The sequence below is a fragment of the Entelurus aequoreus genome, linkage group LG06 (genome assembly GCF_033978785.1).
Source record: "Entelurus aequoreus isolate RoL-2023_Sb linkage group LG06, RoL_Eaeq_v1.1, whole genome shotgun sequence".
NCBI classification, from domain to species: Eukaryota; Metazoa; Chordata; class Actinopteri; order Syngnathiformes; family Syngnathidae; genus Entelurus; species Entelurus aequoreus.
This window is the reverse complement of record NC_084736.1, coordinates 80,378,113-80,390,008: the sequence shown is the minus strand read 5'-3', so window position 1 is coordinate 80,390,008 and position 11,896 is coordinate 80,378,113. Positions and strand designations below refer to the sequence as shown.

General features: G+C 37.9%; 1 protein-coding gene across 1 annotated transcript in view; it reads right to left on the bottom strand.

Moving 5' to 3' along the window:
- Positions 1-5,913: 5,913 nt before the first annotated feature.
- The window catches only part of LOC133651678 (T-box transcription factor TBX1-like), a 23,666-nt gene continuing 17,683 nt past the window's right edge, over positions 5,914-11,896 (bottom strand). The window contains 1 exon segment of the mRNA XM_062049695.1: positions 5,914-6,960. Coding sequence (XP_061905679.1) covers positions 6,578-6,960 — 383 coding nt within the window. The 3' untranslated portion in view covers positions 5,914-6,577.

Genomic DNA, 11,896 nt, shown 5'->3' with positions numbered 1-11,896 from the left:
AACGTAACTTTTCGGTTAAAAAAAAAAAGTAGCTAATCTTCAGTAATGTACAGAGCTCCTGAAGGGGAAAGGACATTTTTTTATAATTTTAATTTTTTTTATTTTTTTCAGACATGTATTTTGTAAACGTTTTATAAAAAAAAAAAGATAATTATAATTTTTTTTAATTTTTTTTTTATAAAAAGTTTCTCTTGAAAAAAAAAAAAAAAGGAATTTTTTAAATTTTTTTTATAAAAAGTTTATAGATAGTTTCTCGTGCGCACGAGATACATATCTGAAAAACATATATATATATATATATATATATATATATATATATATATATATATATATATATATATATATATATATATATATATTATTTAAAAAAAATATTCCCCCATGTCCAGGGGCTCTGTAGTAATGCATTGTAAAAAAAATAGATAAAAAAATTACTTGCTAAAATTTTACCATAATAGTGCCGTTTTTTAATTTACAATAATGCACTGTAAAAAAAAATAATAATCTGATTTTAAGGTCAAAAACTGGCAGCTCAGGCGCCAGAAACTTACCATAAAATCAGGGAACGTAACTTTTCGATTTAAAAAAAAAAAGTAGCTAATCTTCAGCTCCTGAAGGAAAAAGGACTTTTTTTTTTTTCAGACATGTATCTCGTCCGCACGAGAAAAGTTTTATAAAAAAAAATAATAATAATTTTTTTTTTTTTTTTTTATAAAAAGTGTCTCTTGAAAAAAAAAAAGAAGGAATTTTTTAAAAATTTTTTATAAAAAGTTTAGAGATAGTTTCTCGTGCGCACAAGATACATGTCTGAAAAACAAATATATATATATACATATATATATATATATATATATATATATATATATATATATATATATATATATATATATATATATATATATATATATATATATATATATATATATATATATATATATATATATATATATATATATATATATATATATATTATTAAAAAAAAATATTCCCCCATGTCCAGGGGCTCTGTAGTAATGCATTGTAAAAAAATAAATAAAAAAATTACTTGCTAATATTTTACCATAATAGTGCCGTTTTTTAAATTTACAGTAATGCACTGTAAAAAAAGTGGCCATAGATTTTAAGGTCAAAAACTGGCAGCTCAGGCGCCAGCAAATCTTCAGGAATGCGTTGTAAAAAAAAGTTAAAAGGTCAAATTTAAATTATTAAAATGTTACCATAGTAGTACTGTTTTTTTTTAAATTTACAGTATTGAACTGTGTAAAAAAAAAAAGTCAGATTTTAAGGTCAAAAACTGGCAGCTCAGGCGCCAGAAACTTACCATAAAATCAGGGAATGTAACTTTTCGGTTAAAAAAAAATAATTAGCTAATCTTCAGTAATGCATTGTAAAAAAAAAAAAAAATACCGTTTTTTATTTATTTAAAGTAATGCACTGTAAAAAAAAAAAAGTGGCCATAGATTTTAAGGTCAAAAACTGGCAGCTCAGGCACCAGAAATGTACCATAAAATCATCAGTGGTACCATTTTTCCTTTTACGGTAGTGTATTGTAAAATCAGGGAATGTAATTTTTTGTAAAAAAAAAAAAAAAGGAGCAAATCTTCAGGAATGCGTTGTAAAAAAAATTACTAGCAAAATTGTATTATATTAGTACTGTTTTTTTAATTTATTTATATGCACTGTAAAAAAAAAAAAAAAAAAGTCAGTAGATTTTAAGGTCAAAAACTGGCAGCTCAGGCGCCAGAAACTTACCATAAAATCAGGAAATGTAACTTTTCAGTTAAAAAAAAAAAAGGAGCTAATCTTCAGTAATGCATTGTAAAAAAAAAAAATTACTTGCTAAAATGTTAACATAATAGTACCGTTTTTTTTTATTTACAGTAATGCACTGTAAAAAAAAAAAAAAAGAAAGGTGTCCATAGATTTTCAGGTCAAAAACTGGCAGCTCAGGCGCCAGAAATTTACCATAAAATCATCAGTGGTACCATTTTTCATTTTACGGTAATGTATTGTAAAATCAGGGAATGTAACTTTTTTACAGAGCCCCTAAAGGGACATGGGGGAATTTTTTTTTTTAAATATGTATCTCATACGCACGAGAAACTTTTTATTAAAATAATAATAATAATAATAATATTTATTTATTTTTTATAAAATGTCTAAAAAAAAAAAAAAATCCCCCATGTCCCTTTAGGGGCTCCGTACTTTTTGGTTAAAAAAAAAAAGGAGCAGATTTTCAGGAAAGTGTTGTAAAAAAAAATTACTCGCTAAAATTTGACCATAATAGTACTGTTTTTTTTACCAGCGCCGTCTTGCTGCAGAATGGGGCCCGACGCACAGCGAGGGGCGGCCCTGCTGGCCACTACAAATGTGCAGTTTTCTCACACACTGCAACGCCACGGGTGTTGCGAGTGTTGAGGGAGCGTGCAGTCGGTCAGGAATGAAGCGCCGTTGCCCGTGTTCTCTACCAACGACGGTCAACCGCACACCACGTGTAACCTGGCCGACCCAGGACCTCCAGGATGGTCTGAGACCAGAATATTAATAACAGAAAGAAACAACCCTTTTGTGTGAATGAGTGTGAATGGGGGAGGGAGGTTTTTTGGGTTGGTGCACGAATTGTAAGTGTATCTTGTGTTTTTTATGTGGATTTAATTTTTTTTTTAAAAAAGATTTTTTTTTAATTTTATTTTTTTAAAAAATTTTTTTTTATACATTTCTTGTACCAATCGATCCATGGACCGGTACCGGTACTGATTTATGTAGTTTGATCATTTTCCTCGACTGGTGCACTAACATCATGTGGTTTATTTTATGTACATATGTAGCATCATCTACAAAGATACAAAGAATTGCTATTGCGACATCTAGTGGACACACATTTCGAATAGCAGTTTCTTTCATTCAAACATTTTGGCTCATTTTTTATACTTAACAAACTCATCCCGCGGGCCGGATAAAACCTGTTCTCCGGCCCTCGTATGCCCCTGCTCTATGTCCTTTTACTTATGGTGCATGAGATGTGTTCCCTTCGGAGAGAAACTGTCACGCTGCGCATTCAATCGCCAATCAAACAGCAATCTGCACACCTGTCGCTGATTAGCTCCCTGGGCTTCTTAAGCCAGTGCAAACCTGCGTTCCGGGCCAGAACGTAGCGACCTGTTCCAGTACGCTGCGCATTCAATCGCCAATCAAACAGCAATCTGCACACCTGTCGCTGATTAGCTCCCTGGGCTTCTTAAGCCAGTGCAAACCTGCGTTCCGGGCCAGAACGTAGCGACCTGTTCCAGTACAGTAATGCAAATATCTCTATCTCTATGCAAACTCTCTCTCTCTGTGTTTCTCTCCCTCCATGTTCATTTGTCTCGTGTCCCTATGTCGTCTTCCAGCAGCCTTTCCTCCGTTCCCGCGTCACGAGCTGTGTGTCTCGTCTCCCCGTATTCCCTCTGGTTCCACTGGCTGCCTCTTTGGATCTCGACCTCCCGCCTGGACACGGACTCTTAACGCCTCGCCCCTGCCCTTGACCTCACGCCTGCCCACGGACCTCCGAGCTTGCCTTGCCCCTCTTGGTCTTCCGCACCTCGCTCAACACTTCCGGTAACACTCTACGTTTACTCACTTCACACAGTCGCACACACACACATTTTGGATTAGTTTTCACACTCCATTCTATTATATATCTTAATAAACACAGCTAACTACGTCCCTGCATTCTGTGCCGCCTTCTTCCCCCTGTATCGGAACAGAAACAGCCTGGTTTTGAAGAATAAAATACTGTACAAAAGTGAGTGCTACGTTATGACATTGTGGGGACCACTGATACTATAATCCATGTTTATGTAGTGTTGCTTATGGAGTGTGTGACACACAAATTTGTGTATTTGATTGGTAACACTAAATGGTCCCTAGTGTGTGAATGTTTTCCGTCTATCTGTGTTGGCCCTGTGATGAGGTGGTGACTTGTCCAGGGTGTACCCCGCCTACCGCCCGAATGCAGCTGAGATAGGCTCCAGCAACCCCAAAAGGGACAAGCGGTAGAAAATGGATGGATAAATCGAGCTAACTACGTTTATCGATCTGTTAATGCGCGCTTTGTTTGTTTTGGTTTGTCAGACAGACCTTCAAAGTAGGATCTATCGCATGCCTGCGTTTCACCAATCAAATGCAGTCACTGGTGACGTTGACTCCGTTTCACCAATCAAACAGAGCCAGGCGGTCACATGACAAAACAACAAGTTTAAGCTTACATGAACTCAACGTCAAATTTGAGGAAGCCCATTGCGGTAAGTAACGTTAGTAGATATTTTGGCTGTCACCGTAGGCTGATGTTAGCTTCCCTGCTATGAATCACTTTCAACACACACACACACACACACACACACACACACACACACACACACACACACACACACACACACATGCATAGAAACACCAATCAGAAGTGCACAGTGTGTTCCCAGGTGCAGCCCACACCTATCAGTTTATGGTTTGCGTAAAGGCTAACTTGTTATTTTCCTTTGTAATCTCTGCCTACTGAGCCTATGGTGCTGTTAAATTATTGTGGCTCAATTTGCCTTCATTTTTTTTATGTTAATGTATTATTATTTTATATATATTATTGTTTTAGTTGCTGAAGAGATATTCCTGACTCTGAATTTGCTCTTTGCTATTTTTATGTTTTTGTGCATTATTTGTCACCGTCATCATTAAACGAACAGGTTACTCATCAGTTACTCAGTACTTGAGTAGTTTTTTCACAGCATACTTTTTACTTTTACTCAAGTAAATATTTGGGTGACTACTCCTTACTTTTACTTGAGTAATAAATCTCTAAAGCAGGGTTCACCAACGCGGTGCCCGCGGGCACCAGGTAGTCCGTAAGGACCAGATGAGTAGCCCGCTGGCCTGTTCTAAAAATAGCTCAAATAGCAGCACTTACCAGTGAGCTGCCTCTATTTTTTAAATTGTATTTATTTACTAGCAAGCTGGTCTCGCTTTGCCCGACATTTTTACTTCTAAGAGAGACAAAACTCAAATAGAATTTGAAAATCCAAGAAAATACTTTAAAGACTTGGTCTTCACTTGTTTAAATAAATTATTATTTTTTTTTACTTTGCTTCTTTTAACTTTCAGAAAGACAATTTTAGAGAAAAAATACAACCTTAAAAATGATTTTAGGATTTTTAAACACATATACCTTTTTACCTTTTAAATTCCTTCCTCTTCTTTCCTGACAATTTAAATCAATGTTCAGGTAAATGTATTGTTTTTATTGTAAAGAATAATAAATACATTTTAATTTAATTCTTCATTTTAGCTTCTGTTTTTTCGATGAAGAATATTTGTGAAATATTTCTCCAAACTTATTATGATTAAAATTCAAAAAAATGATTCTGGCAAAACTAGAAAATCTGTAGAATCAAATTTAAATCTTATTTCAAAGCCTTGTGAATTTCTTTTAAAAATTTTGTTGCGGAAAATCTAGAAGAAATAATAATTTGTCTTTGTTAGAAATATAGCTTGGTCCAATTTGTTATATATTCTAACAAAGTGCAGATTGGATTTTAACCTATTTAAAACATGTCATAAAAAATTCTAAAATGAATCTTAATCAGGAAAAATTACTAATGATGTTCCATAAATTATTTTTTAAATTTTTTTCAAAAAGATTCGAATTAGCTAGTTTTTCTCTTCTTTTTTTTTCGGTTGAATTTTGAATTTTAAAGAGTCGAAATTGAAGATAAACTATGTTTCACAATTTAATTGTCTTTTTTTTTTTCGTGTTTTCTCCTCTTTTAAACCGTTCAATTAAGTGTAAATATCAATAATTATTAATAATAACATAGAGTTAAAGGTAAATTGAGCAAATTGGCTATTTCTGGCAATTTATTTAAGTGTGTATCAAACTGGCATTAATCAGTACCCAAGAAGTAGCTCTTGCTTTGACCCCTGATTTAAAGTAACAGTACTCTTACTTGAGTACAATTTCTGGCTACTCGACCCACCTACTATAATCCATGTTTACATAGTGTTGCTTATGGACTGTGTGACGCAACAAATACGTGTAATTTTGCTGCATTGCAAGAACGTGACGTTTATTTTTACAGACACAGAACAAGTCATTCTGCTTCTTTTTGGTTTACGTTCGAGTTCCTGCGAGTCAGTGCCGTGGCGATGTCCACCTTCGCTTCTCTCCTCCGACCAGAACACATCGGATGTGTTTCGCCAACCCTTTCTCCGGCATGCAAACATCTTGTCCACCTACACGGTGGAGGAACTATATAACATATGGCTTTTCTTTTTCTTTTTTTTTTAGAAAGCTTTAGAAACAAGGGGAAAAAAAATCCAAAAGTGCATTCAACACACACACACACACCAAAAAAAAAAAAAAATCACTTCCAGTCTGTGATCAAACGTGTTCTCCTCCTCGTTCTGCGGGCTCAGTTGCCGGAGGCGGGCCTGCAGAGGTGGCTTAAATAAATACAGCAGGGGGGAGTCTTTGAACGCACCACGCAGGTTGCACTGCACCCTCCAAAAGTCCCGGGTTTCCACTACACACCGCACCCCTTTGCAGTCGCTATCTGGGGCCGTAGTCGTAGTTTGAGGGCCCGCTGGTGGCCGAGTACATGTTCGCCGTGGCGGGGTTCATGTGGTGGTGGTACGTGTGTCCTCTGATGCCGGGTAAAGGGTAAGGGGACGGCCGGGTCTTGGCCCCTAAGTAGTGTTCGTAGCTGGTGGGGTACTTGTAGGGATGGTGGTGCAAGGTGTCCGGGGCTAGACTGTGAGGGTCTGACCGGAGGTCGTGGGGAGGGCTGGGGCGACCGGCGGAGAGGGGGACGGTGTGGAGGCCTCCCGGGACCGGGAGGGCGGGGCTGAGGACCCGGGACATGAGCTGGTGGGCCGGGTCGGCGTGGATCGGCGTTCCGCTGGGGTCTCTCTCGTAGTCCCGCCTGTTGTCGTCTGTGCGACAAGACAGGAGACATTTAGTACTTTTTGGTATTTATTTGTGTATCAAAATGTCAATTTATGAATGATGTATTCCCAGCCGCTTCCTGCTCCGTCACTGATATAATATAATGACACACAGTCGTGGTCAAAAAATGACATCATGTCATGACTGTCTTGAGTTTCCGATCATTTCTACAACTCGTATTTTTTTGTGATGTAGTGATTGGAGCACATACTTGTTGGTCACAAAAAAAAACATTCCTGAAGTTTGCTTCTTTTATGAATTTATTATGGGTCAACTGAAAATGTACAGCTCAATTTTTGTTTCATCGGACCACAGAACTTTCCTCCAGAAGGTCTTATCTTTGTCCATGTGATGCCAGATGAAACAAAAATGGAGCCGTTTGGCCACAATACCCAGCAATATGTTTGGAGGAGAAAAGGTGAGGCCTTTAATCCCAGGTACACCATACCTACCGTCAAGCATGGTGGTGGTAGTATTATGCTCTGGGTCTGTTTTGCTGCCAATGGAACTGGTGCTTCACAGCAGTGGTCCCCAACCACAGGGCCGCGGACCGCGCAAGAAATTTAAAAAAAAAAATGTTTTTTTTTTTTTTTCATTAAATCAACATAAAAAACACAATATATACATTATATATCAAAATATATTAATACAGTCTGCAGGGATACAGTCCGTAAGCACACATGATTGTATTTCTTTATGAAAAAAAAAAAAAAAAATTCCAATAATACTACCACCACCATGCTTGATGGTAGGTCTGGTGTACATGGGATTAAAGGCCTATTAACATATTGCTGGGTATTGTGGCCAAACGGCTCAATTTTTGTTTCATCACACGTCACATCAGGCCTGGCCCTAACCAATCTGGCGCCCTAGGCAAGATTTTAGGTGGCGCCCCCCCCACATCGGCAGTGAAGTGTATATACTCACAAGAAACCGAATAGCTTTGTCTTTGACCTTTTTTTTTACTTAAAGAAAGCAAATTAACATATTATATGAGAATGTTATGTTATGATTATCTTTAACCGAATCACAGCAGTGCTCAAATTAAAAAACAGCATTCCCTCTCATGTGATATTGCTTAATTAACATTAATGATGTGCACTTTAACAACTAGGCTTACAACTATACATAATATATAAAGGGGTGGAAAGGTGACTATTACCTGCAGAGCAAACATTAGCTAACCAGAAGGCAATAACAATGTCAACAAAAAACACCTGCTTAAAAGATCTAAAACAAATGTCCATGAGGAATGTAAGGTGGGAGTACTGTAATTACTTAACGTTACATTATTATTTTCCATAACAATTAGCCCCCTCCACAATATTAACCCGACGTTAAAACAGAACTAGCTATTTATTGATTAGCAATTGCCGGATCATGTAACATTAGCTTAATGCTAAAGAGCCAGGTTACTATCACAGACAAATAATTTAATGTAGGCTAACGTTACCTACCTGCTACCTCTGTCTTTTTCTCGTTTCTCCTCTTCTTTTCTCTTTTTTCTTCCCTGGGCACCTGACAGTTTTGGCCGTTTTGACATCTTGTGTTGATTTTTTTGATGTGGTGACGTCCAAAAAGAGTCATGATACGGGAAGGGAGGGGGCGCACCGTGCGGGGGGAGGGGGGGGGAGGGGGGGGCGCAATGCTGTGGCAAATAATATTTCTATTAAATAGGCTTTAATTTGCATTTTAATTAACGTGGGATTATTTTTTGTATTTAGAAATAATAGCACCAACTTTTTTTTTCTTTTTTTTTTTTTCTCCAACATTTGTGGCACTGGCGTGGCGCCCCCTGATGGACGGCGCCCTTAGCATTTGCCTATACGGCCTATGCCACGGGCCGGCCCTGCGTCACATGGACAAAGATAAGACCTTCTGGAGGAAAGTTCTGTGGTCAGATGAAACTAAAATTGACCCATAATAAATTCATAAAGGAACCAAACTTCATGAATGTTTTTTGTGCTCCAATCACTCTATCACAAAAAAATAAGAGTTGTAGAAATGACTGGAAACTCAACACAGCCATGACATGATGTTCTTTACAAGTGTATGTCAACTTTTGACCACGACTGTATTTCTTATGGAAGTCATACCGGCTCACAAAATATTTAGTAAGATTTATACATTAAAAATTTGAATGATTTGTTATTTTCCACACAAAATAATATTACTTAACAATTTTTAAAAATAAAAAAAATAAAAAATAATAATAATGAAGGTAGGAGTGGCTCCAAGTACAATTCTGCTCAGGGCCCCAATTTGTGGTACCTCGGTTTTCATTCCGTTTTCTAAAAGGTCTGCCGTAGACCGAATCAAAATCATAGCCTTTTTCTCCCCACAATAAATATCACGTTCCAAACACGCAGAAATGTGATCGCAAAGTTCATTTTTGTAGGGAATAATTTCAGTCCTAAATGCAGACAACAATGCGGAATAAACATAAACGAGGAACGAAACGGATAAATGAGCATTTACCCTCACAAGTTATTTCTTGATTGTTTCCTCATATCCCTTATCAAAGTGCTGGCAGTCGCAACTTTCTATGGCCCCAAGGTGGATTACTTGGCACAAAGAACACAGAGACTGTGAAAAGCCTTTTTTTGCCTGACGCTCTGAGTTCCTGCTTAACTGATCCTGCTCTGACATGAAGGAACATGGAGTTGTTCATCGTTCCGTGTGTTTTCTATGAACAAACAAACCACACACACACACACACACACACACACACACACACACACATAACGTCCACATAACTGAAGGAATCGGTTTGACTCTAAAATGCGGAAAGTTGGGCATGCAAAAACCGAAGTACCACTGAATAAATACCTTTTACTGTATTTTATTTGCTAGTATTTCATGTTAATATACACCTTCTCCTCATTCAATGTGTTTTCTTTATTGTCATGACTATTTACAAACCCCGTTTCCATATGAGTTGGGAAATTGTGTTAGATGTAAATATAAACGGAATACAATAATTTGCAAATAAAAAAAGACAACATATTTGATGCTCAAACTCATAAACTTTATAATAATTAACTTAGAATTTCCTGGCTGCAACACGTGCCAAAGTAGTTGGGAAAGGGCATGTTCACCACTGTGCTACATGGCCTTTCCTTTTAACAACACTCAGTAAAGGTTTGGGAACTGAGGAGACACATTTTTGAAGCTTCTCAGGTGGAATTCTTTCCCATTCTTGCTTGATGTACAGCTTAAGTTGTTCAACAGTCCGGGGGTCTCCCTTGTGCTATTTTAGGCTTCATAATGCCAAACACAGTTTGGGAGACAGGTCTGGACTACAGGCAGGCCAGTCTAGTACCCGCACTCTTTTACTATGAAGCCACGTTGATGTAACACGTGGCTTGGCATTGTCTTGCTGAAATAAGCAGGGGCGTCCATATGTTGCTCCAAAACCTGTATGTACCTTTCAGCATTAATGGTGCCTTCACAGATGTGTAAGTTACCCATGTCTAGGGCACTAATACACCCCCATACCATCACACATGCTGGCTTTTACACTTTGCGCCTATAACAATCCGGATGGTTCTTTTCCTCTTTGGTCCGGAGGACACGACGTCCGCAGTTTCCAAAAAACAATGTGAAATGTGGACTCGTCAGACCACAGAACACTTTTCCACTTTGCATTAGTCCATCTTAGATGAGCTCAGGCCCAGCGAAGCCGACGGCGTTTCTGGGTGTTGTTGATAAACGGTTTTCACCTTGCATAGTTGCACTTACAGATGTAGCGACCAACTGTAGTTACTGACAGTGGGTTTCTGAAGTGTTCCTGAGCCCGTGTGGTGATATCCTTTACACACCGACGTCGCTTGTTGACGCAGTACAGCCTGAGGGATGGAAGGTCACGGGCTTAGCTGCTTACGTGCAGTGATTTCTCCACATTCTCTGAACCCTTTGATGATATTACGGAGTGTAGATGGTGAAATCCCTAAATTCCTTGCAATAGCTGGTTGAGAAAGGTTGTTCTTAAACTGTTCAAAATTTGCTCAGGCATTTGTTGACAAAGTGGTGACCCTCGCCCCGTCCTTGTTTGTGAATGACTGAGCATTTCATGGAATCTACTTTCATACCCAATCATGGCGCCCACCTGTTCCCAATTAGCCTGCACACCTGTGGGATGTTCCTAATAAGTGTTTGATGAGCATTCCTCAACTTTATCAGTATTTATTGCCACCTTTCCCAACTTCTTTGTCACGTGTTGCTGCCATCAAATTCTAAAGTTAATGATTATTTGCAACAACAACAAAAATGTTTATGAGTTTGAACATCAAATATGTTGTCTTTGTAGCATATTCAACTGAATATGGGTTGAAAAGGATTTGCAAATCATTGTATTCCGTTTATATTTACATCTAACACAATTTCCCAACTCATATGGAAACGGGGTTTGTATTATACATCTTAATAAATAGAGATAACTACCTCCTTGCATTCTGTGCCGCCTTCTTCCCCCTGTTTTGTAATTCCGGGCCAGAACGTAGCGACCTGTTCCAGCACAGTAAGCCGAATATCTCCAGCTCAGTGTATTGTAGCGTCATCTACAAAGATACGAATAATTGCTATTGCGACATCTAGTGTACACATTTAGAACAGCAGTTTCTTTCATTCAAAAATTTCCGCTCGTTTTTTATACTTAGCAAACTCATCCCGCGGGCCGGGTAAAACCTGAGCACGGGTGTTGATGAGCAAATGAGGGCTGGCTGGCGTAGGTGGAGCGCTAATGTTTTTATCATAGCTATGTGAGGTCCGGTTGCTAAGTTGCTAAGTTAGCCTTAGCGTCGTTAGCAACAGCATTGTTAAGCTTTGCCAGGCTGAGAATTATAAATCGTGTAGTTACATGTACATGGTTTAATAGTATTGTTGATCTTCTGTCTATCCTTCCAGTCAGGGATTTATTTATTT